The sequence below is a fragment of the Mus musculus genome, chromosome 7 (genome assembly GCF_000001635.26).
Source record: "Mus musculus strain C57BL/6J chromosome 7, GRCm38.p6 C57BL/6J".
NCBI classification, from domain to species: domain Eukaryota; kingdom Metazoa; phylum Chordata; class Mammalia; order Rodentia; family Muridae; genus Mus; species Mus musculus.
In genome coordinates, this window is record NC_000073.6 from 45,027,455 (window position 1) to 45,053,371 (window position 25,917).

General features: G+C 53.7%; 1 protein-coding gene across 1 annotated transcript; it reads right to left on the bottom strand.

Moving 5' to 3' along the window:
• Positions 1–246: 246 nt before the first annotated feature.
• Prr12 (proline rich 12) lies at positions 247–25,880 on the bottom strand. Its single transcript, NM_175022.3, has 14 exons — positions 25,342–25,880; positions 23,764–23,876; positions 22,751–22,912; positions 19,385–22,674; positions 18,269–18,935; positions 15,898–16,334; positions 7,425–7,541; positions 7,155–7,288; positions 6,291–6,778; positions 3,547–3,672; positions 3,157–3,254; positions 1,484–1,630; positions 1,305–1,400; positions 247–1,170 (listed from the first exon to the last, which is right to left on the bottom strand). The coding sequence occupies exons 1-14, from the start codon at positions 25,425–25,427 to the stop codon at positions 1,024–1,026; spliced, it is 6,108 nt and encodes a 2,035-aa protein (NP_778187.2). The 5' UTR covers positions 25,428–25,880; the 3' UTR covers positions 247–1,023.
• Between the last annotated feature and the right edge of the window lie 37 nt (positions 25,881–25,917).

Consider the following 25,917-nt stretch of genomic DNA (forward strand, 5'->3'; position numbering starts at 1 on the left):
ACCACAGTCCCCTTGGGCAGCCTGGAAGAAGACATCCACAGTGGATCCTCGGGCAGAGCCCTGTCCACCCCTGCCCTTGATCTCCACAAACCATAACAAGACTCATGCTTGTTTGAGGTCATTGAATTTCGGGATCACACGTACACTGACCCCAGGCTATACACCTAAGAGGGCTTCACGGTTCTTCACCGACCCTTGCTCCCGCTGCCCAGGCCTACCCACCGCCGCAGACAGAGCACTCCAGCCTGCTGGTAAAGTGTTGCTGTTGGGTTTCGTTTGGCTGGTTGTGTGTACACAGTGTATACAAGGTGAGTTGTACAGCGCCCGAGAAAGAGCAGGAGGTCAAGGTGAGGTGGGAAGAGGGCAGAAGGGAGCGGGGATGGGACAGAGAGAGGCATTAAAAAATAGAACCACATTGAGAAGACAAAGAGGAGCAGGGCCGAGGGTGGGGGAGACAGATCGCTGTAGAAAAGGAGCGGGAGGGGCAGGGCGAGGGGAGTCCTTCTCACCCTCCCTCTCCACACCTCCCCCACCCCAGGTATGTACAATAAATAAGATTAAAAATAATTAACAAGATGTTTGGCCCCTCCCACCCAACACCACACGCCCTCGGGGAGCAGCCTTTAGCAAAGATGTTGGCCTGGAGGGGGAAGCTTGGGAGGGGAGAGGGGGTTCCCCAGCTCTCTCAAGCCACCCTGCCTCCCTCAACCATACATAGAATTTTCCTATACATTATGTACATGGTGGAGGGGCAGGGGCGATGGCCGTGTTGGGGGGGCTGGGCCAGGGGACAGGGCAAGTGTTACTAAATAGACATTTATACATATATATAAATAATTTCTCTGTACACGAATGGGGGAGGGTGTGAAAGGGACTAAAGGGGGGCTGTGTGGACACACCCTGGCTGAGGACGACCCCTTCCCTCCTGGCAGCAAGGGAGCCGATAGGAGTCAGCTCTGGAGGACAGCTCTGTCCAGTTCTCAGTCCGCGGAGGAGGTGTCCTCCTCACCAGGCCCAGTGTGGTCACCCGCAGCGGCTATGGGCCTGTGCTTGGGCCAGCAGGTCACTGAAGGAGTCGAACAGCTGTTCTAGCCATGGCTGGTTCCGCATGCACTGCTGGACAACCTCTTCCTGACCCAGGTCCTCTGCACCACCCTCGATGGCCAGGGTCTGTGGGGAAGGAGAACGAGGCTGTGTAGGAAGAAATGGCTAGGGGAGGGATGGGACCAGGACTCTAGGGCTGAGGAGGAAGGCTGGAGTGCCCGGGGAGGAGAGGGGGACTGAGGGGCTGGGCTGCTGCTCACCTGGTCTCGGCAGCGCAGAAATGTGTGGTACTTGTAGTGGTGCAGAGAGTGGTAGAGGGTGTAGTACCCTGACTTCTCCAGCTCCACCTTGAATTCCTGCGGACAGAGGAGCACGTGCTCATACGCTCTGGCCAGCACCACTCCTCCTGGGGTCACCCTTCCCAGGCCAAGAGTCCTACCTGGGCCCGCACAACACTTCTCTTGAGCTTGCTGAGTGTCTTTCGGTTGTAGGGCTCCCCTGCAGGCCGCAGCCGCACGGCCCCCTCTTCGGGGGAGCCTTCTCCAGTCTGCTCCACCTGCAGCTGTGGGAACGTGTGCAGGGCATCCTGCGGGAAGCCAGAGGGTCAGAGGCCACCTCCCTGGACCGGCACCTCCACCCAACTCCAGCAGTCAGATCTTTGCATCATGGAGGCCTTACTGTCCCCCAAGGCAATTTCAGAAGACCTGCAGGTCTATCTTGTCCCCTAGGCCTGGCTGTCCTGCCCCAAATCTCACAAGTAGTACATTCTACCCACCTCTCTGTAACACCCCAAATTACGTGCTGTATGGAATGGAGAGACAGCTCTGCTCTCTCAGACAACTCAGGTTCAGTTTCTAGCACCCACATGGAGTGGCTCACAACTGCAGATATGGGATATCTGAAGCCAGCTTCTGGTCTCCAGCTGAATCCAAGATGCAATACACTCTCACACCCACATGTACACACATAAGCACACACACACACTCTCATACACACACACGCTCGCGCTCTCTCTCTCTCTGTCTCTCTCTGTCTCTCTCTCTCTCTCTCTCTCTCTCTCTCTCTCACACACACACACACACACACACACACACACACACACCCACACCTATGCACTCTGATTCACAGTGCCAGCCTCACCTATACCAGATGCTGTACATCCAATCCAGAACTAGGGAGGCAGCCTAGTACCAATCCCTGAGTTTTCTCTCTCTCTCCTTTTTCATAAAAAGACAGACCTGGCTGACCTTAAACCCACAGAGATTCACATGCCTTTAACGTCCAAGTATTGGGACTGCAGGAACAGACGTGCCACCACACAGCTACTTTTTAAACTTGTATCATGGCCTCATTAATTGTCCAAGATGGCTCTGAGTTTTGATTCTCCTGCCCTACCTCCCACAGAACTGGGAGGACAGGTGTGTGCAGCCTGCTCTACACAGCAAGTTTCAATATAGCAAGGCTACCTAGTAAGACCCTGTCTCAACCAAACCAAACCAAAGACCTAAAAAACATAGTAACCAGAATCCTTAGAACCGGACAAGTCTATACTTTCTACCCCAGAACTGTCAATGACAAGCTCAACAGTCTGAACACCACCAAGCATCCAGCATGCCTGGAGAAGCCTGTGCTGGGGATGGAACCCAGGGCCTCAAGCACGCTACCAAGTGTGTCACATCCCCTGTCCCACGACATTAAATCTAGAATCCTTGGCACCGTGTCAGCACTGGACCTCAAGATTCTCAGGGTGGCCCTGGGATGCACCATCCAGTACGACGGGTCATTCCAGAGGGAACTGACAGGCAGGAGTGAGCCCTGGGATTTGACAGTTCTGTCTCACAGGGACAGGAGACAGGTGATAGGGTGGTTAGACAAAAGCCTCAGGCCCAGGCATGCTCTATTAACGTCCCCCGGGGGGCTGTTGGGAAGCCAGGGGCCTCTCCAGCTTAGCCCTCATCATCTCCAGACCAAGCCCCAGGACAGTAATGACCTTGCAGTAATCCTTGCTCTAGGGAAGATACTCAAGTAACCTCCAGTTGCTGACAGCCCACAGCCGGGTCTCCACACCTGATCTGAGCCCCATGCAATATCCCCACTCAGGCCCCCAAGCACCTGCAGAGCTGGGCTCAGTGACAGCCGCTTCAGGACCTTTTTCTTGTGCTCATTGAGGAGGCCGTCAATCTTCCGCATGGGTGGAAGATAGAGTTCATCTGCAAGAGCAGGGGTGTCAGCAGACAGCAGCTGCCACGAACAGGGTTCCCCCAACCCCCTACTCCCCGGGATCACCGAGTCCAACGCCAGAGTTCCTTTGCAGGCTCTAGCTTTCCTCTCAAAGGACTAAGTGCCAGTGACCATCCTTAGACCAATCCAGAAGCCTCTCGCTCTCCCGAGACCCTAACCCTCCACCTCCCAGGCCCAATCCTCAGCTTCAGGAAGGCAGCACCCACCCATAACTCCATATCCCTCCTCTGAGGTCCAGGCATCCTCCCTGGTCCAGCTCACCATGCGTGTCCTCCAGGGCCTGGATCATGTCTGGGTCCAGGGCTGTGCTCACCAGCATCTCCACATAGCTCCTGTACATCTCCCGCATGGCCCGTGTCTTCAGCAGCCGTCCTGGAACTGCCCGCTCTGCGGAGAGATGGGACAGAATCATTCTGAGGTTCCTGTGCAGTAGACACTGCTTCCAATGGCAAGAAATCATGGTGCAGATCCCTAGCTAGGAGGGCACAGGGGAGGCCTTGTTAAGGATGCCTCAGTGACTGAGCTCAGAGGACAAAGTGGCTTAGCTTCTCCAGGCTGGAAAGATATACTCAGGATCCCAAGAGCAGAGTGATAAGAGCGACTGTTCAGGGCCTAACTCAGTGTGGCCGATGAAAACCCATAGAAACAAAGTTAGCTACCAAAATGTTGAATCAAGACAGAGAACTTCCAAGACCACCTTGGTGACCACCTTTAATCCCAACACTTGGAGGCAGAGGCAGGTAGAGTTCTGTGAGTTCCAGACTAGCCAGAGTTACGCAGTGAGACATAACTAAAACAAATGTACCAAAACCAGAGGTCAGAGGTCAGGACTGAGGATGCGCTTAGCTGGTGAAGTGCTGATCTAGCGCACACCAACAAAGCCCTGGCTTCCATCCACAGCACCAAATAAACTATGTGATGATGATGGCAGATGGGGGAGGTAGATCAGAAAGAAGTCCATAGCAAGTTACAAGGCAGTCTGGGTGACATAAGACTATCTCAACAAAATAAAGAAAAAAAGGAGGTGGGGGGGAGAAAGAAAGGAGAGGGAGGAGACAGAAGGCTACTTTCTTTTTTCTTTTTTGTTTTTTTTGAGACAGGGTTTCTCTGTGTAGCCTTGGCTGTCCTAGAACTCACTTTTTAGACCAGGCTGGCCTCGAACTCAGAAATCCACCTGCCTCTGCCTCCCAAGTGCTGGGATTAAAGGCATGCACCACCACTGCCCGGCAAAGGGGGCTACTTTCATAGCTGAATACAGACTAAGTTAAGAAATTAAACTGGAAGGGGGTGGGGGACTGGAGAGATGGCTCAGAGGTTAATAGCACTGACTGTTCTTCTGAAGGCCCTGAGTTCAATTCCCAGCAACCACATGATGGCTCACAACTATCCATAAAGAGATCTGACGCCCACTTCTGGAGTGTCTGAAAGACAGCTACAGTGTACTTACATATAATAAAAAACAATCTTAAAAAAAAAGAAAAGAAAAGAAATAAAGAAATGACACTGGGGGGTGGAGGTAGCTCAGTGGTTAGAAGCACCAACAGCTCAAGCGGACCCAGCACCATTGGCAGCTCACAACCACCTGCACTTGGCCTTGGAGATCCAACTCCTTCGTCTCCACTCCAGGAATACACATGGTGCACAGACATACAGGCAAAAGACAAACACAAAAAACAAATATACATTTCCTGGAGTGTTTACAAGGTGTGATATGCTAGCCATTGATAGCCAAACCTAGGAGAATAGGGGCTTTCTGTTGCTATTTTAGCGACAACAATCCTGTGTAGACAGGCTGAACCCTCTAAACTCATGGCAATCCTCCTGCCCCATACGGGGGTCATTGTCCCGAGCTCCAGGGAAACAGCAGAACATCCAGATGACACGGAGCTCCTGCGGTGCCAAGTCTAGGCGAGATTCTCCCTCAGGAGCTACCTGTGATGAGGCCCTTGCTAGAGGCAAGGTCAGCAAAGAGAGGGTCATGCCTTTCTCATGACGTCAGATGAAGCACTGCTGTCTCTGGGCCCAGGATAGAGCCTGGCCCAACATCTGTCCCAGGCCCAAGAGCCACCCTGTTATTGTTATTAACCCAAATCACCCATCGATACAAAGGGCACTGCTGGCTTCACTGGAGTGAGCGAGTGCCCAGGCTCCCTCCTGATGCCGTTTTCCTCATCTGTATGTGATGTTTAAATTCTATTTGTTTATTTACAAATTCTGTAACTCTCATTTATTCTGTAGTACCGGATGTTCGAACACTGAGTTACATCTTCGCTTTATCTTATTTTGGAAATTCTTTCTGTTTTTTGGTCTCTCTTTTTTTTTTTTTCCTTGAAACCAAGTCTTCCTACATACCTCTGGAACTCACTCTGTAGACCAGGCTGGCCTTGAACCCAGAGATCCGCCTGCCTCTGCCTCTCTAGTACTGGGATTAAAGGCTTATGCCACCACTGCCTGACTTCAACATCGCTGTTTCTACTTTTTGTTTTGAGACAGGATCTCACTACGTAGCTTGGGCTGAACGGGCTGCAGCTCAGAGTGGCTCTGAACTTTCCAAAGTACCCAGCTGCTGTCTGGCTTGATGAAAGGCCTCTGCCAGTAGGCCTGGCCTCCGGAGGGAGGTCCAGCATCTACCTTTTATGGCTGCCCTGAAAATGGAGCAATGTACCAAGGCCTTAGCAGACACACACTTGTTACCTAGGGAAGTGACTGTTTTATCATCACTCCATTTGGTAGAGACTACCTGCAGTCCTCAGGCTGACATCACCCTGTCCCCTTCTTTTTTATTTTTATGATTTATTTATTTATTATATGTAAGTACACTGTAGCTGTCTTCAGACACAAGAGGGCGTCAGATCTCGTTACGGATGGTTGTGGGCCTCAGGACCTTTAGGAGAGCAGTCGGTGCTCTTACCTGCTGAGCCATCTCTCCAGCCCACCCTGTCCCCTTCTTAAGGCCAGTGTTCCTTCCCTATGTGACCCCTATGCCTGCAGCTGCTGAAACCTACCATCCTCGCTGGGTGCGCCAGGGGAGGACTCGGAGTCTGATGAGCTGCCCCCAGGACCATCACCGGCAGAGGCATTACCCACTGCTTCCTTCAGCCACTTCTTCCTCTTCTTTGGAGGTGGCTCAGCCTTCACCTTCGAGGGCCTGGCTTTGGGCAGCCGGGAGGTGGTGGACTGTCCTGTGGCCAAGCTCCGGTCAGTCCGCATTTGCCGCCCACTGGTGGCTCGTTCACTCCGCAAAGGCCGGGTTACCCTTTCCTTCTCCTTCTCCTTTTCCTTCTCTTTCTCCTTCTCCTTCTCCACAGGTCGGGGTGGGGATGGCTTCTCTGGGGCAGGGGGCTCGGGTACAGCAGGCTCAGGGGCTGGCTCTGGAGGCTTCTCCGATGTCATCTTCTCAGGGGTCTCAGGCTTGGGAGGTGGCGCTTGGACCTTAGACGGAGGTGCAGAGTTGCCCCCAACAGGGGTAGGGCCCTTGGTCTGCCCAGATCGTCTGGAAAAGGACATAAGACTGTCATCGGCAGGCTGAAGACTCCAACCCCCACACCTGGGACCCTGAGGCCTGTCCCACACCACTGACTGTTCTTCATGCTTTCTTCCTTTGGGTGGGGAGGTCTCTGCTCTCCCAACCTCTCTAAGCCTCTCTCCTCTTTCCTTTCCCTGGGTTCCCACCTCTCTGGATATGTCTCCCTCCCTCCCTCTGGGTCCTTGTTCCCCTCTCTGGGACTGCATCCATCCCCCATCATGGGTCTCCTCCTTCTTCCAGCTGCGTCTCCTGGCTCTGTTTCCCTCATGAAATCTCCACCTCCTGTATGTGAAGCCAGCTTCACACCTTGCCCCTCAGGGATTCTCCCACCGTCGGTCGGTACCTGACTGGCAGAGGGGGCCGGTGCCAGGGTTTCCTGGCGCACACCCTCACATAATCCTTCTTGTTGACATTCTCCAAGAACTTCACGTAGAGGCGCTGGTACCGGTTTTTTGCATCTCCAAAATAACCCAGATACTGCGGAGAGAGCAAAGGCTGTGAGAACTGGCATGCATTACCCACCCACCTCCAGTGACGGAGGCCATGCCCTAGGCCATGAGGAGAGGGACCCCAGGACTGAGCATTCTCCCCCAACGTCCACCCATTGGCTTACATTACTGGTGGCACAAAACTGCCTCTGGCCATCCTTGATCTCTGGAGTGAATTTCTGCAGAAGGGCCTTCTGAACACGCCAGATGGGTGGGGGCTCCCGGCCAGTCTGCAGGGCCAGCTGAGGAGGAAGAGACCAGGGAGACCTACAAGGTTACCCTCACCCCTGCCCTGCTGGAGACTTCGTCCCTCACACCTCAAATCCCAGCACTCAAGCTGAGGCAGGAGGATTGTCACAAGGGTAAGCTGGCCTTGACAACACTGTAAGGTTATCACAGAGACAATTAACGACGAAAACAACTGAAGACCCATCTGCTCGTCCCAAGCAAGCACTGCCCTGTACTGGAGTCATGATTCCCTCAGTCCCAGAATGAAGCCTGATTTTACCCATGCTTCCCTAATATCTGGCTAGAATGTTCCTTTTTTCCAGTGCTGGGACCAAACCCCTAGTCTTTTGTGTACTGAGGCACTGCTGACCCAAGCCCTCACCGATGACCGAGCCACACCCCCAGGCAACTCACTCAGTCTCACCAAGCTGGCCTCCTTCTGGGTCAGCCCAGGGTCTGCATAGAAGATGGCAGACTGCACCTTCAGGCCCAGCCTCCTGCTAACTCTTGAGCAGGCTTTTTCTGTTTACGCCACAGAGTTTTGACTTTGTTATTTAGGTAGGACAAGCTCTGAACACCCACCCACCATTAGTGACACATGAATATTTACTAGAGCCAGGATCATAGCAGCAAAGACTCGCAGCCACAGTCTCCTCCTATACCAGCCAGCATCCTGCCTCTCCACACTTCTGTATGTGAACTTTACCAAGACCCTCTCTGTGTCTTCTCCTGTTCAGCCGACTGTTAGAAGCATTCTTTGCACTCATGTGACTCATCCAAGAGCCATTTAAAAAAAAAAAAAAGCGCATGTGTAAGTAAACCACAACAGTCCAAACATCTAGCATGCAGACCTCAATATTGGAGCTAGTACTCACAGCAGACATCACTAATAGATCCCAGATCTTGACACATCTGAATACAGAGTAAAAGGCAGACATGACTAATCAATAACTTCTGATGATATAAATAGGAAGTTGGGGGGTTAGGGGAGGACCTTGGTTAAGAGGCAAAAGTTGGAGCTGAAGAAAAGGCTTATCGATTAAGAGAGCTTTCCGTTCTTCCAAGTTCAGTTCCCAGCACACATGTTAAGACAGGTTCCCAAATGCCCATAACTCTAGCTGGCCTCCAAGAGCCTGCACACACATAACATACACCTACAAAGACATATACATAAACAAAAACAAAATAAAACAAATTTTTAGAGAAGCAAAAGATAATCGACCCAGCCGGTTATGTTAGGGGCATGGCCTGAAGGTACCATCTAGCAACCCGGAAGAAGGTCTGACCATAAACCAGATTTGCTAGGAGTCTGACCTTTGACTTCCAGTCTCCAAAGCTGTGAGGAAGACCTATGTTGTGTTTATAAGCCACAAGCTATAGGCTATCGTAGCTGAGAACAGCAGTCTGAAGGTGACAGGGACAAGTGCAAGGCTTTTCATGAGGCACTCAGAGCACAGACAGACAGACAGACAGACAGACACACGGGGGGGGGGGCACGGAAAAGGAGCATCAGCTCTGCTTCTTAGGAGGCTAAGGCCGGATTGAGAGATCAAAGCCAGCCTTGGATACACAGTAAGGCACTATCTCAGAAAGAGTTCAGGGGATGTAGTTGAATGGTAGAGTGCCTACCTAGAATCCTGCAGTAAGGAGTCAGAGCCGTGGCTCAAAGACAGAGTGCCTGCCTAGCCTAGAATATCCCAGTGAGGCTGGGGTGTGGCTCAACTTGCCACAGGAAACACGTTGTGAAGCACAACAGAGACAGGGAGACCTAGAACTCACAGAGATCTACCCATCTCTGCCCCCCCCCAAGTGTTGGGATTAAAGGCGAGCGCCCCCACTGCCTGGCCTAGGCTGACCCTCCTGACCCATCCTCTGACGTCCTCCATCCCAATGTTTTAGCGCCAGGATCACAACGCACAGGCTTCACGTTGACATCTGACCTGCGCACATAAAGAGGGTCACAGAGTAGATAAACACAGGGACAAAACACTCAACGCCCCAGAGGTCAGGTGTGGTAGTGCTCGCCTACAATTCCTGCATTTTGGGAAAGAAGCCTGTCTGTGACTTGAGGTCGAGGTCAGCCTAGGTGACAGAATGAGTCCAAGAATGCTTCCTGAAGACAGGCATGGAGCCTCACACTGTTAATCCCAGGGAGGCAGAGGCAGGAGGATCTCTGCGAGTTCAAGGTCTGCCTGGTCTACAGAGTGAGTTCCAGGACACCAAGGGCTATACAGAGAAACCCTGTCTCGAAGGAAAAGCAAAGAAAAAAAAAGTCTCCCCAAAAGAGGTGATGGGTACTTGAAAGACAGGGCAAGACAGCCCTGGGTGACACAGGAATGCAGAAATGAATAATATGTGGTTACTGCATTCAAAGATTACAGATCAACTGGTCAAAAAGAATTCAGATGATTGACTAGTCATGTCTGCCTTTTAACTGTACTCAGAAGTTATCAAGATCTATTGGTAATGTCTGCTCTGAGTACCAGAACAATATGGGTGTTTGCATGCCAAACTATACACTCTTAGCATGTGGAAATCTGTTTCCACACCCTAATTTTTTTTAAATGACTCTTGGATTAGGTGCATATAAAGGAGTTCTAGCAACTTGCTCAATAGGAAGCAGAGAGAGAGATACAGAAGGAACGCAGGTACCCCAAACTCCAGTCCTTTCTTCTGAGCTCCCACATGGCACCCATTCCTCTTTCTCTATGACATCACCGGCTAGGTCAGAAGTCCCTCCAAAATAAGTGTACTTCAGACCACATCTGAACTGCTCAACTTCAAAATACTCCCTGGACCCCAAACACAGCCTTTCAGCCTGGCAGGGAAACAATGTGTTTGTGTCCTCTCCCTGCCTACAGGGCATCAGACAGCTCAATGTCTGCAGCCACGTCACAGACTCTCTGAGCTTATGGGTACACGCCCCCACAGACTTTCTTGCCCAATCAATGAATGTGAACACAAAACTCACTGTTCTGGCTCTTCAGAGACTTCCAGGAAGCCTTTCTGGGGCTCCTCACCAGGGCCCAACCTCTCCCTATCTGCTCCTCTGGTCTTTTCCAAATGGGCTTTTGGTCTTCCTCCAAACCCCTTTTCTAGTCTTCATTACTGGTTTTGTTACTCTGTGTCTGAGAGAGGGACTGTGCACCCAAGTGCAGTACCCCTGGAAGCCACGAGAGGGCAAGAGACCGCCCTGGTGCTGGAATCAGCTGTGGGTGTGAAGAACACCACTGAACGCAGTCCTCTCCAAGAGCATAAGCACTTAATCACAGAGCCATCTTTATAGCTCCCTAGTTTCATTCCGCAGGAGTGACCCCAGAAATTACAACCTCCTGTTCTCCCCATTCTTTAAGGTTTGTACGTTCAGGCTCTCTTCTTGTCAATCATCTAACCGACCATACCCAGTGACTGACTAGGACATGGTCCATCTCAGAGACCCTTATACTGAGATGACCAGCTCACTGCAGGAGGACATCTGACTTTAACAGTCAATCGCTAATCTTCGTCTCGGTACCGAAGGATAAGTGGCCCAATCTGATTGTTTCCTAAGAATGTGACCTATGTATGATAAGCTAGCACGTGCTGCTGCTAGCAACAGGAATGTGAACAGGTGAGCTACACACACCCAGGTATGGTATTTAAGAAGAAAGGTGAGCTGGATCCAGTGACCTGGAACTCTACGTAGCCAAGGCAGCCTTCAACTTGTGGCAATCCTGCCTCAGATGCCTAAAGACAGGGATTATAGGACAAGTCACCATGCCTTGAAAGGCAAGAAAATGTCTTGTGTGCCAGAGTTCAAGGCCACTCAGCAGGCGGTGGTGGCGCACGCCTTTAATCCCAGCACTTGGGAGGCAGAGGCCAGCCTGGTCTATAAAGTGAGTTCCAGGACAGCCAGGGCTATACAGAGAAACCCTATCTCAAAAAAAAAAAAAAAAAAAAAAAAAACCAAAAAACAAACAAACAAAAAATTACAACGAAACAAAATCAAAAAGGTCCCACCAATAGGAAGGCAGTCATGGACAGTGGTGACCAACACTGCTTGTTAGGTCTGAAACTTACGCCCAGTTGCTTCATCTCCCTGATGACCAAGGGCCCCGCCAGCAAAAACTCCATCTTCAAGAACAGCCATCCTCTCAGCCCCAGGCCCCAAGTCCTCCATGTTCCCAGTCCCACTCATGTCTAGTCTCAAACACTAGCATCTCTATAAACCCGCCATACTCCACACACGGGGCCTTGCAAAAACCATTCCTCTCAGATGACTGTCACAACCTGCTCAAGTGCTGGGTCGTAATACCATTTTTCTTTAATAGACAATGAGATTAAAGCAGCCAGTGATTGTCCAATTTGTGAGCTAGTCAGCCACACAGCTTTTCTTTTCTTCTGAGTTTCTTTTTGGTTTTTCAAGACAGGGTGTCTCTGTGGAAACCTGGAACTCACTCTGTAGACCAGGCTGGACTGCTGAGTGCTGGGATTAAAGGTGTGTGACACCCGTGCCAGGCTCCAGCTCCACGTAGCCCTTCAACACTTGAACCCAACTCATTTAACCGTAATCTCAGATAAATAAAATATACAAGGAAGGGCTGGAGCGATGGCTCAGCAGTTAAGAGCACTGACTGCTCTTCCAGAGGTCCTGAGTTCAATTCCCAGCAACCACCTGGTGGCTTACAACCATCTGTAATGGGATCCAGTGCCCTCTTCTGGTGCATCTGAAGACAGCTACAGTGTACTCATATAAATAAAAATAAACAAATCTTTAAAAAAAATACAAGGGAGTCTGAAGACTCAGAGCACAAAAAAGAATGTGCACCATCGTACTAATGCGTCACTTAGCCCAACGAGAAGCATCGCCAACGTCATGGAATGTAAACTTCCCTGGACATTTGAATAATTGTATTCAAATGGCTAATTTCACCTGGTTTTGGTTTTTTTTTATACTTGTGGAAATAAGGAAGTTTAAAATGTCATTTCATAGACTGAGGATGTATCTCAGCAGTCACAGCCCCTGCCTAGAGTCCCACAGTGAAGGGCTGGAATGTGACTCAAGGGTAAAGACCCTGCTGGGAACTCCCCAGGAAAGGTTCCAGATTGAGACAGGCACCTCTATCTCATGAACCTTCTTGCTGGCCCTCGTTTTTTAAGAATTCAACAATAAATATAAACTCATAAATATAACTATGTGTACACATGCAGGCACTATGGTACAACTATCTGCTGGATTACAACTTGTGCGAATCCGTTTTGTCCTTCCACCTTGTTGAGGGTTAGGGACCAAAGTCGGATCCTTGACAAGTCCCTTCCCCTCCGGAGCTTCGTTGCTGGCCTAGAACTCACAAATTAAGCTAGGCTGAGTGGCCAACAGGCCCCCAAGGAATCCACTCCTAGCACTGGGATTCTAAGTAGATACCACCACAGAGAGCTTGTCGGATGGAGCTCAGTAAGGCCTCAAAACAGACGTCAAAAACAGACGTCCCTAGCTTTTGCTTCATTTGAAATCTCATGTACCCTAGGCTGACCTCAGACTCCTGCACTGGCTCCACTTGCCAAGCGCTGGGCATCATGGACTCAGTCAAGGACCTTCCGGCCTCAGCCTCAAAAACGACATTGCCCAGATCATCAGGGGGCGTGGGATGCCAGAAAGAAAATCCCAGCAAAGCTGACATACTACCTCTGTATTTTCCTGAGTATTTGACAGCTCAGGACCAGAGCGACAGCTCCACCATTCCCAGCACTTTCTGTGTGGGAGCCGCCATCACTGAGAAGGACAGGCCAGGTCACGTGAATGCACGTCAATACACACCTGGGAGGAGCTCCTGTCATCAGCTGTGGTGGAGCCAACTGAGGCTGGGGAATGACAAGATGGCAGCCCAGCTCCTAAGTAGAAGTATAACGGAATCCAGTGAACCCGGCGCAGGGCACACCCACCCTGCTCACCTCTAGGAGTCTGACCCCAATAGGAGGTATGGCCTCAGGGCTCTGTGCCCCTGCGGTCGCTCACACTTGAGAAGTATTTTAAGCATCTGAGTCCTTGCCTGGCCCCTTCCCTGACCCACACCAACTGGTCAGTAGGATCAGATGGATGGCCCTGGCTCCTGTCCCAGCGCTGGTCAGTGAATGGGGCCCTTCCAAAGGCCCACTGGCCTGTCTGACCTGTAAGATGGGGCTAGAGAAGGTAGTGCTTTGAACCCTGCTCGCCAGGGCTAGAAAACCGGCAGAAGTGTAGGATGCTTGTAATCTGCCCAGGTTACACACACGGTGAGGCTCAGGCCAGCTTTGGGAACTCAGTGAGACCTTGCCTTAAACTCCCAGTACTAAAAACAAAACAAACCAACCAAAAACAAACAAACAAACAAACAAAGAAAAAAAACAACAAACCCAACAAAACAGAAACAACTGTTAGGTCCACCTCTCAAAAGATTCTCAAGAAATAATAGCTTCTGTACTTGTCATGAATTCAATCTAATATCTAGTGGACTGCAGAGAGAAACCGCCAAGACTCGACACATACAGTGTGTACAAAGGCACTAGTTGATCCCACCACCGCCATGCCTAAAATGCCTAACAGCCTCCCAGGGCCAACAACAGAGAGGAGCCCAGCTCTGCTTCTGGGGAGCTTCTGCCATGCCCTACCATGGGCAGGATCCAATAGATTCTTGACCAACTTCTCGCTGGGGTATTCTACTCAAGCATTTTATTGCTAGGTCCTACCCTCAGGATCCTTAATCCTGATTCAGCCAGATAAGCCTATGATCCAAAGATCCTAGAAGCCACCCAAACTTTTGGGGACAAGGTAAGCAGCAACTTCGTTTATACTATTGGTTATTCATATTTTTGTTCTACCACTGGTGTGAAAAATATCCGTAGATGATATGATGCTGAGAAATATTAATTTACAAAACCAGAAGCCAGACATGGTGGTGCACACTTTTAGTCCCAAAAGTCAGAAGGCAGAGGCAGGCAGATAAATCTGTGAGTTCAAGGCCAGCCTGGTCTACAATAATGAGCCAGAGCTCTGCAGAGAGTCCCTGTCTTCTAAAAGAAAATCAAACAAAAAACAAAACTGGACTGTTACCAAGTGTGGTGGTGCACATCTACGGTACCACAGCCATGAGGCTGAGGCAGGACTGCGGCATGTTTGAGCCCACCCTGCCCTACTCAGTGAGACACAGACCAGCGAGAACAGAGTGACCTCCAGGACAGTGGCTCTCTATCAACAGGCCATGAACTACCCCTGAGCTACATTCCCAGTTGTTTCTTTTGTTGTTTTGTTTTTGTTGTTTTGTTTTGTATTTATTTTGTAAAAATTTCCAGCGTGGCTTTTAACCTACTCTGTACCATAGGAAGGTCTTGGACTTAGGACCTTCCTGTAACAACCCCAGGGAATCTGTTACGGCAGGCTGACACCAGCAGGGCCAGATCTACTTCAAGAATTTAAAACCCAGCCAGGCAGTGGTGGTGCACATCTTTAATCCCAACACTTGGGATGCAAAGACAGGGATCTTGAGTCCTGATCTGAGGCCAGTCTGAGTCTTATCTACAAAGTGAGTCCCAGGACAGCCAAGCCACACAGAGAAACCCTGCCTCAAATCAAACCAAACCAAACCCAAAACAAAAACCAACAAACCTCAGCCTGCCAAACAGTGAGCGAGTGAGTGTCCTTAAGCAGATATCTATTATACCACCTACAAGTTACACTCAACTTCATCCGGCTGATGGCAAATATGTAAATGGGAAAGAATATAACCCTTGGTTGGTTCCCCTCTGATTCTAAGTCTCTGGGAAATGCAATGACCAAGTGACTGATTTTGAACCCTCAATGCTACAATTGTCCTGCCAGGCAAGATGCGCCCATTGGACTAGTGTGTTAGTGGCATGAAGATTATGGGGGCAACTAAGTGCTCTGAATAGATTGGTTGCATGATCTACATGAGAGAATTAATGTCTAGCCCTACAAATCTGGCCAAGCACCCAGGGCTTCACACGCTCTCTGGCCCTGCGAATGTACACACAATCACACAGCCTTCTACACTTGTATGAATATCCACAGTTGGATGCTACTCTCAGCCTTGGCCAGAGAAGCCTCTCGCTGCCATGGGCATAACTTAATGCAGAGTAAAATCCGGTAAAAGTGCTGAAGCACTGATTCTCAGCCCTAAATAGTACATTTGTATCAACTCCATGACAGCTTGGGAGACATCGTGGAAGAGGGGGCAGGATGAAGGAGAGCAAGCGTCCTCACCCACCCCTTCTATCAGCCAAGTGAGACCGTGAGCACTAAAGCAGCCTAGCCAGCCCACCTCCTCCGCCTGCACCCCAACCCAGGCCAGCTGTCACTTGTCAGTGATTCCATCTGGGGACAATGCTGAGGCTCACCTTGAGGGAGGGTATGTCCTCTGCACGAATGACGAACTCATCTCGCTCCCGGAAGATGCCCTCTCCACCACTCTCCCCTGCCTCCTCATCCGTCTCCCCACACACCGCTGCCGTCTCTTGCTTCTTGGCCAGGTGCAAAGGCCGAGCGTCTGGAGGTTCAGGGTCCTCTGGGGATGGGGCAGGAGGCTCCTCTGGAGGGGCAACTGGTGGGACCGTTGTGGGTGCTGGCGGGGGCGGTGGAGGTGGTGAGGGCAGTGCTGGTGGAGGCGGTGGTGGTGGCGGTGGTGGAGGAGGTGAGCTAGCCACAGGAGTCACCAGTGGGGTAGGTGAGGGCAAGGCTGGAACTGGTGGTGGGGGTGGGGGTGGAGGTGGAGCCGGCTGAGGTGTTGGGGCAGGAGGCGGAGTGGGTGGGGGCTTCTCCTCCAGCAGTGGGGGCTCTGAGAGAGAGAGAGAGAGAGAGAGAAACAGAAGAAGATAGAGTCATCAGCTCTATTACCATTCATTGACCATGTAGTCCAGGCTGGCCTTCAACCAGATTTTCCTACCTCTATCTAAGAGCTAGTTAGAATGACAGTTCTGTGTCACTATGCCCGGCTTCACTAACCTTACAAATCCTATGTCCCTAATGGCAACTTAGCCCACAGCACATCCACATAGCCACACGTCCTTACTAAGGGTAGACAGCAAAGACTGTCATGACTCTCCTGTAGAGGTCCCACTTCTTGGTCCAGTTCTAGGTCCTTCTGTGAGACCACCACCGTAGCTCCAGCAACAAGGAACTCCTTGTTTGTTTGTTTGTTTTTTTAATTTTTATTTATGTGAGTACACTGTAGCTGTCTTCAGACACACCAGAAGAGGGCGTCGGATCCCATTATAGATGCTTGTGAGCCATCTTGTGGTTGCTGGGAGTTGAACTCAGAACCTCAGGAAAAGCAGTCAGTGCTCTTAACCACGGAGCCATATCTCCAGCCCCTACAAGGAACTCTTAAGATCTATCTCATTGCCCTCATGCCGTTGTCAGTCCTAAGCCGTCTCCCCAAGTCTTTGCAGCTCTTGTCCAACAACTCCTAACTCGGAAGCTCTCTTCCCTGACTCCCAAGCTTGCATTCCCTCCTACAAAATCCACCGCCTTACAAGCCTTCCCTTGTCTCCTCCATCAGTCATTTGATTTTCTAATGCCACAGACATTTGCCGAATTACGTGTGCATGTCTGTATACCATGAATGTGCAGGGGCCTACAGAGGCAGGAGAGGGTACCAGATCCCCTGGAACAGGCATTTGGATGTGGGTGCTGGGAACTGAACCTGGGTCCTCTACAAGAGTGGTAAGCACTCTTATCCACTGAGCCATCTCTCCAGTACCCCAATTACGTTTACTAGTAATAGAACCCAGGATTTTCACTCATTAAGAAAACGCCAGGCCAGGCACTGGTGGTGCACGGCTTTAATCATAGCACTTGAGAGGCAGAGGCAGGCAGAATTCTGAGTTCGAGGCCAGCCTGGTCTACCGAGTGAGTTCCTGGACAGACAGGGCTACACAGAGAAACCCTGTCTCGAAAAACCAAAAAAGAGAAAAGAAAAGAAAAGAAAAGAAAAGGAAGAAAAAAAGAAAGAAAAAAGCAAAAAGAAAACACCAGGAGGAGCCGGGCGTGGTGGCGCACGCCTTTAATCCCAGCACTTGGGAGGCAGAGCCAGGCAGATTTCTGAGTTCGAGGCCAGCCTGGTCTATAAAGTGAGTTCCAGGACAGCCAGGGCTAAACAGAGAAACCCTGTCTTGAACCTCCCCCCAAAAAAAACAACAAAAAAAATTTTCATTTGTTACTCCTTCACTTATATCCTATTCTCTACCCAGCATCCTGGAGGGCCCAGTATCAGCGATTCCCTGCTGAACCTCTGAGCTCATTAAAAGATATTCCTCTAGGCAATGGTGATACACATTTTAGACCCAGGACTTGGGAGGCAGGTAGATCTAGAAGTTCAAGGCCAGCCTGATCTACAAAGTGAGTTTCAGGGCTGCCAGGGAAACACAGAGAAAAAACAAGAATAAAAGTTTGTTTTTGGGCCGGGCGTGGTGGTGCACGCCTTTAATCCCAGCACTTGGGAGGCAGAGGCAGGTGGATTTCTGAGTTCGAGGCCAGCCTGGTCTACAAAGTGAGTTCCAGGACAGCCAGGGCTATACAGAGAAACCCTGTCTCGAAAAACCAAAAAAAAAAAAAAAGTTTGTTTTTCTGTCAATCAGGCAATCAGGAAATCACCTTTGTCAGGTGTGCTCTTCTACACACCAGAAAACAAACTTGAAATAGTGTGTAACCTGAACAACTTTATCTGCTGACTCCAACAAGCCTCACCCAGATCACCTTCTGAGAACTCACCCGGCGTGCCACTGCTGTTGCTGCTGGGCAGGCTTGGGAGAGGGGGTGGACCGGAGGCTGTAGGTCCAGTGTCTAAAGGCGGCTCCTCCGGTGTGGACGTGTCCTTAGGGCCTGTGAGGGGTGGGTCGTCCAGGGCCGAGATGGCGGAGGAAATGCTCTCCTGCAGGTCTCTGTTCTTGGCCACAGAGTCTTCTTCATCCGAGGAGAAGGAGGGCAGCGTCTCGAGGTTGCGCTTCAGCTCTTCGTCCAGCCGCTTGCAGGGGGAAGGGCAGCCGAGGCCCAACCCTTCGCTCTCCGCCGCCTCTAATGCGCCTCCCAGGCCAAAAGGACCAGAGGGTGCCGGGTGCGGCACAGTGGGCACGGTGGGTGGTGGGGGCTGCAGGCCTCGGGTGGGCACAGAGGCTGGCACACTCTTAGGGGGGCTTAGCGGTGGCGTCAGGCCAGCTTGGTAGAGTGGTGGGTGCCGCTTGCCTGACTTGAGAAAGTCAAGGAAGGACGCCATGAACCCTGACTTCATCTCCGGCTGTTTCTCCTCTACCTCCTTGATCTTGGCCTCGATCTTCTCCCGGGTCAGGTTGGAGTCCAGGCTGTTGTGGTCTACACCCGAGATGACATCATTGGAAGGTGCTCCCAGACCCTCACCAGCTTTGGGCACAGACAGCTTGATCTAGACACGGGGATAGCAAAGTGTCACGGTCCAGGGGCCCACCCTCCAGGGATCCACCCCGGAGTGCTGCACCCCTCCCCCCCCACCTCACTTTAGACCACCTCCAAATTCCTGCAACAAATTTGTGGAGTCTCAGATTTCAGCCCAACTGACTACTTGAGACAGGAGGCCAGGCCAACAGTCCCTCCCAGACACAGATCTTCCCCAGTACTCAGGCCCACAGGCTCTGAATGCCAGTCCATCCCTCCATGCACAAGACTTTAGAACTTGAGTCCTGCCACCCTGTCTGCACATGAACATCACAACATTTTATCTCATGGAAACACCGGAATTCTAGGTGACTCTGGTGCTTTTTAATGAGACAACCACAACTCTTGATGCCTAGGGCATCTGACACCTCCAGTCTCACAGAGTCCATCCCAACCCCTCCCACACCCAGTCCCCCTCACCTTAAGTGGCTTCAGGGGCTCCAACCGGGTACCTCCCATTTCCTCAGCCTTCCTGCCTCTGCCCCTGCCCCGGCCCCGAGGTTTCTTGGCCCCATCAGTGGTTATGGAGGCTGGCCCCGCCATGGCAGGGCCCTCCAGTGGACGAATCCTGGGCCTCCCCCTGGGTCGGGGAGGGCCATCGCGCTTTGCCTTGGTGGGCTTGCGGCCACGGCGACGCGGGCCGTCAGGACCAGGGTTGGGTGGGCAAAAGTCTATATCTCCCAGTGGTGAGAGGGCTGGTCTGGAGCGACAACTAGACACCAGATCGGGCAGGCGCCTTGGGTTTAGGCGGATATCTGCGGGCACATCGGCTTTGTCCTCATCAGCCTCGAACTCATATTCCTGTGCATACAGCTTCTTGGGCGTCTGGAAGGGGGGGTCTCGGCGCCGCAGCAGGTGAAATGAGGATGTCTTCAGCAGCTTCTTTGGCTTGGTTGAACAGAAGATGGGCGAGGTGAGGCCACCCTTGGGCTCAGAGACAGGTGGTGGTGGCGGTGGTGGCGGCGGCGGCGGCGGTGCTGACTGGTGTGGCCCGCTCTGGATCAGGCCCAGTGGCTCTGCATTGACTGTGGAGGGAAGCTCAGGAGGTTTGTTGTGATCCAGACCCAGGCCTGGAGTCTCTGGTCCAGTTCCTGATGCCCGGCCTCCACAGTAGGGTCCATAGGGATCATAAGCAGTGGGACCAGGGGGTGGACCAGCACCAGTCTTGGGGTCTCCATCATCTTCGGTCTGTCCGGCCTTGCCATAGTCATCGGCTGCCCCTCCACCAAACATCTCCTCCATGGTGGGAAAAAAGCTGCGCTCCTCGTCCTGAAGCAATGAGTCGGGGAAGCAGATAGACGTGAGGGGTACAAACCGCGGTGCCTTGGTCCCTTGAGGGCTGGGGCTTCTGTAGGCGCCTGCAGGATCTTTGCCCTCCGAGTTAGGTGGTCCCACACCAGGGTCCCCAGGCCCTGACGGCAATGGTTCCAGAGCCCCGAGCAGTTCTTGCATGGCTCCAGGAGGCTCCAGACTCTCCTCGGGTCGTAAGCGAGGGCTTGGGGCTGTGGGCTCCAGGCCGTGGCCGCGGAGGTGGGCTTCAAGCTGCAGAGGCATAGGTGGTGGGGGTGGGGGCGGCGGCTGGGGCGCCCCATCCCGGGTGGCTGGCTCAAGGAGGTGGACGCCGACTTTGGGGGCGCTAGGTGAGGGGCTGGGGGCATGGCTGAGCACAGAAGGGAGGAGCTGGGGAGGAGGTGGAGGCAGCACCATGGGAAGGTCAGGACCTCCAGCCTCCAAGAGGAGGCCATGGGGCGCTGGCTGGGTTGCCTGGGCCGAGGGTGGTGGGGGAGGTGGGCTCTTCTGCAAGAAGGCTCCCAGCTCCTTGGCACCGGCTCCATAGTGAACGACTGAGGTGGCTAGTCCCTCGGGAGTTTCGCCACCCCGTTCTGGCCCCTTCTTCTTGTCCTTCATCCTCCCCAGGCCCAACTCCAGGGCGGCCGTGGCACCCTCATCCAGACTGGCACTAGTCCGGATGACGCTCTGCAGGTGGTACCTCTGGGGATCTTCCTTGGCTAATTCATATGGTGTGCCTGGCGCTCCTCCAGCTCCACCACTGCCACCGAGTCCCTTAGCGGCATCGGCAGGACCATCCTCACCCACCAAGCCGTCTGCCCCTGAGGTCCGAGGTGGGCTAGGTGCCTGGAGCAGGTGCTGAATGAGAAACTCTTCGTCTTCCGTGCGCTCGGCGGCAGAACCACCAGGGCCGGCAAGCAGCTCTGAGCCATCACCTTTTCCCTTGTAGCCGCCTGCTCCAGCTGCATAGCTGCTAGCTCCAGGGGGCGCCAGGAACGGAGCTGAGGCTAAGACCGAACTTAAGTATTTGCCAGGGGCTCCTGGAGAGCCAACGCCTGGAGGGCGGCCAGTAGCAGGCGGTGACTGGAGGGGTCGGATAATATGAGATGGGCTAGCCTCCCCACCACCTCCCAGAGAGCTGGGTCCCCAGCCGCCTCCGTGGCCTGAGAGAGCAGGGGAGTGACCAGTACTGTAGCTGAGGGAAGGGCTGGCTGTGGGCAGCCCCTGTGAATGGGCAGCTGGCCCTGGGTAAGGCTCACTCTGTACCCCATAGAGCTGACCCTGAAGCTGGTCTGGAGAGTAACTCTGACAGGTAGCCAGGCCAGGAGGCGGGGGACCGCTAGGGGGCTGCGGAGGACCCCCAGAATAGCTAGGGCCTTTGCTCAAGTCCTGTGCTTGACCCCCTCCAAATCCTTGCCCGTAGGCTTGAGGGCCCAGAAGCCCTTGGGGCTGGCCAGGGGAATATGCCTGGCTCCCAGCCCCACCAGCCCCAGAGGCTTTCCCAGCGGCATAAGCAGCTGCAGGTCCACCCAGGCTCTGACACTTGGGTGTGGCGGTGGATCGAGGTGGCGGTGGCCTGGTGGCACCCCCCGTGGCTGGTCCATAACCTCCCTTACTCGTCTTGTAACCGGGGGACTGGATGATGGGGCGGTACCCTCCCCCACCCCCAGCCGCACCTCCCCCAGCAGTCTCCGGGCCTGTAGCCCGGCCAGCTGCTCCAGCTGTGGCTCCACTAGGCCCACCCTTGCTAGGTTCTCCAGCACCCGGAGAAGGTTCCCCACCTCCCAAAGGGCTGCAAGCCAAGCTGGCCCGGTGGCCCATTGAGGGATAGCTGCCTCCGCAGCTCAGATAGTGCTGCAGGGAATGGGCTGGTGGTGGGGGCGGTGGGGGCTGGGCACTGGCCGGCCGCTGATAGTGTTTGATGACCGTGTCCTGTCGGGGCAGGGCCCGCTCCGGCGGTGGACCGGGGGCAGCACCCGAGAAGTTGTAGAGCTGGGGGGACGAGGGCTCGGCAGCAGTGGCAGCAGAAGAGGAAGCCAGCAGATTGAACTGAGTCGGGAGGTGGCGGGGAGGTGGAGGTGGATCTGGGGGACCAGGACGGTAAGGGGGAGTCTGAGCAGGGCCGAGGCCAGCAGGCCCCAAGACACCACCCCCTGCCAGGCGCTCGAAACCCAATGACGAGGGCACTGTAGGTGCCTGGGAAGGCTTCAAGTGGAGCACATCATGAGGGGACAAGAGCCCATTAGCAGGAGGACTGAAGGGTGGATCCTGGAGGCTGAGGGATGAGGGCACTGGGAAGGGGCGGCTGCCGAAGGAAGCCGGGTGCTGGTAGGCAGACAGGGCAGAGGAAGACGGGAAGGTGCTGGAACCTGGGAGGGCACCAGAGATGAAGAGTTCCGTGGGGCCCGGTGTGTGCATGGCTAGGGATGAAGAAGACCATTGGTCAGAGCGGACCACGAGACAGCCCTTCTCCAGCCCGCTGGAAATAGCACTTACCTGTCTGCCAGGAAGGGCTTCGGAACTGGGAAAGGAGAGAGGAGGCGGAAGGGCCAGGCTGGGGGCCCCGAGACTCCAGGGCCGAGATGAGGTTCATGACGGAGGCGTCGGGCCCTGCTGAGCCCGCGTGGTGGAGGCCAGTGTCAAAAAGTCCAGAGAGGCCTGACAATGGATAAGTGAACGAATCAGCCAAGAAGAGGGTAGTGGCTGGGGTGAGACAGACGGATGGGAAAAGCACTAAACCAGGTTCAGTTCAGAGGAGGACTGGAGGGAGGAGCCAAAGGCAAGCAAATGGACGCAGTGCCCGTCAACGCAGTTTTCAGGAGGCTGAGGCAGGAGGATCAGACCTTCAGAGACAATCTGAGTAACTCCAAGAGAGCCTATCGCACTTATTAAAATAAAGAAAGAAAGGAATGGGCGGGGGGGGGGGGGGTGTGAGGCTATGAGGCTATAGAAGGCTCAGGGTGGGATTTCCAGCACCTCAGAAGTACCAAAGAAAATTCAAAAGAGGAAGGGGAAAAAAAAGGGCAAGAGTCAGAAAACAGGGAAGGGGACAACAAGGGCAGCCTGGGCAGACTGCACCGATTTAAAATTCAGAGGTGTGGGCAGCAAGGACAAGGTGGGGGATGAGGTTACTCTAAGCAAAAGGGGGAGGGCTAAATAACTGGAGTCAATAGGAAAGAAAAAGGAGACGACCAGCCAAGAGAATCCCACGGGGAAAGAAAAGACTAGGGGTGGGCTGGAGGGAAAGGAAAAGCCTGGAAGAGAAGGTGGGATTTGGGGGGGGGGGCCCTGATGGGTAACAGCCAATAGGAGGCAGAGGGGCGGAGCCATGACGGGCCTGACAAATCCGGCGTGAGATAAGGCCTCAGAGGCAACCAATCAGAGGAGAAGTGGCAAAAAGAGGTCCAGGACCCAGAGCAAGGCCAATTAGCAGGGGCGGAACTTTCAGCAACCAATCAGATATCTTAAAGGGCAGACTTGCCCCAGCCCTCCAGGATGGGAGCCCATACCTGCAGGGTGGTGGTTGGTGGCATAGCTTTGTAGTGGGTGGGGGGCCGCATAGGCCTGGCGATGCAAGATGTCGGTTTCTGGGTGGGAAGTCCGGGAGCTGCCGTAGACCAAGCTGGGAGCAAGAGAGAGATGTCAGAGTATTCTCTCAAGCTATCCTCTGGGAAGGGGGCTAGGAGGGGCTTCTCAACTGAATGGAGGTGTTACTCCAAAGAACCCAGAGATAACACTAGGGAATCCAGTCATCCCATGGCGGGGGAGGGGGTTAAAAAATGTCATTCTGGAGCACTTAAGAGTCCCACGTTTGCAAACACGGGCATGCGAGGACACACTGGGGACGGAGAAAGTCAGGGGAAGCAAATAGTCAACGTGAAAGGTGTGGTCCTCCCTTGAAGTCCTCCCATGCCACAACAGAACGAAAGGTCCAACACTGCAAGGACGCACGGACAACCCAAGACCCGCTGAAACGACACGGACCCTGAATTAGGAAAGGAATCCAGCCAGGCCAGGAGCAGGAGGTAGCTTGTGTCCCAAATGGCAAGGGGAGAAGGTGGGGAGGGGACAGGACACAGGGAAAGTCCCAGGTACAAGTCCTGACACGAATTCGTTGCATCCCTAGGGGCTGAGGTTCAAATGCACCGGCCTAAGTGAAGCCAGATGCGTGTACAAACAGGAGTTCAATTCACCCGTGCAAAAGAAAAGGTCCCGAGTGTGAAGTCCCACTCTAAAAATTTATACACGCTGGGGAAAGCTAAGTGTGGAGGGGGAGGAGGGTGAAGGGCAGGTGAAGAGTGAGGACACAGATTAAACTACAAGAGGCAGGTTCACGGGTGAACACGCGGCTAGCCACGCGTGCACAGGGCCCACGCTCACACACACAAACACAAACGGGGAAGAGACACGACTCTGTTCCAGAAAGGGCCCAAATCCGTGGCCTTGCACCAGAGGGCAAACAGCGCGCCATCAACCAGGATTCACAGCTTTGAGCAAGGTGGGGAGCAGAAGGGGGCGTGTCCCTAATCTCAGGACCCCCCCAAACACACAGAATTCTAGTTTAAGAAGGGGGCGGGGCCCCTTGCCCACTCTGCGCGGGGAATTTCTTGGAGGGGGGAGGGACCGAGTGGCCCGGCCTCCTGCAGCCCCGGAACAATAGGACCTGGGAGGGGGTGCAGCCCCCCAGGTCTGCGAGCTGATTCTCTTTTCCTCCCACCTTTGCAGTTGCAGAGCCAGGGGCGCCCGGGGGGAGGGGTCAGCACGCCGGGAATCCAAAGATGGGGGGCAAGTCCAGGCCTTGCTTCGCCAACCCTTCCCATCTTCCCAAGGCCTTCCCGGTTCGAATTTGTTTTTGCGCCTTGCCTGCTTCGTTTCTCTCTTTTGCAAGCAGGAGCTGGCTTTGGCGGAGTTTGCAATTTGCAAACTGGGGCGGCGGCGTTGTTACAAACCCAAAGAAGGCCGCTCCCTTGCAAAAATCGGAGGGGGAGTTGGCGATGCACGCGTTGCCGAGCGGGCCCCAGGCCCAGGCCAGGCAGGAATCCCCCCACCTCTTGGCCCATTTCTCTAGGTCCCCCTCAGCTCCTTACCTAGCTTTCGCTGACCTCTCGTAACTCCATCCCGCCCCGGCGCCGAGCGGGTCCCCGAAGCCGGCGCTGGGGTAGTTCCTGTCCATGAATTGGCCGCGGTGGAAATTGGGGGGAGGGGGAGGGAGGGGGAAAGGAGGGGGAGCGCGCGCGCTCTCCTCCGCCGCCGCTCCCTCCGCTGCTTTTTTTCCTCCCTTTCTCTTTTTTTTTCTTTGCGGCCACCGAAGGCCCGGGAAGGCCCCGGGCGGGGGAGGGAGGGGGCAGGGACGGAGGGGCGGGCAAAGGAGGGGTGCAGCCGCTGAGCCAAGGAGGGGGGGTTCCCCCTGGAGGAGGGAAAGGGGGGAGGAGGGACCCCGCTGTCTCCGCCTTTGCCCCGGCGCTTGCAAGAGAGAAGGGGACGCGCGCTCCGGAGGGGGCGTCCCGGACGGCCCCGGAGTGGGTGCGGGCGCTGGGTGCTCGCTCTTTCGCCTCCGCCGCCGCCACCTCCTCCTCCTCTGCGCTCACGGTGCAGCCATCTTTGCACAAGGCGGCAGGGGGAGGGGGGAGGGGAAGGGGGGCGGGCGGCGGGGTGTCTGGCTG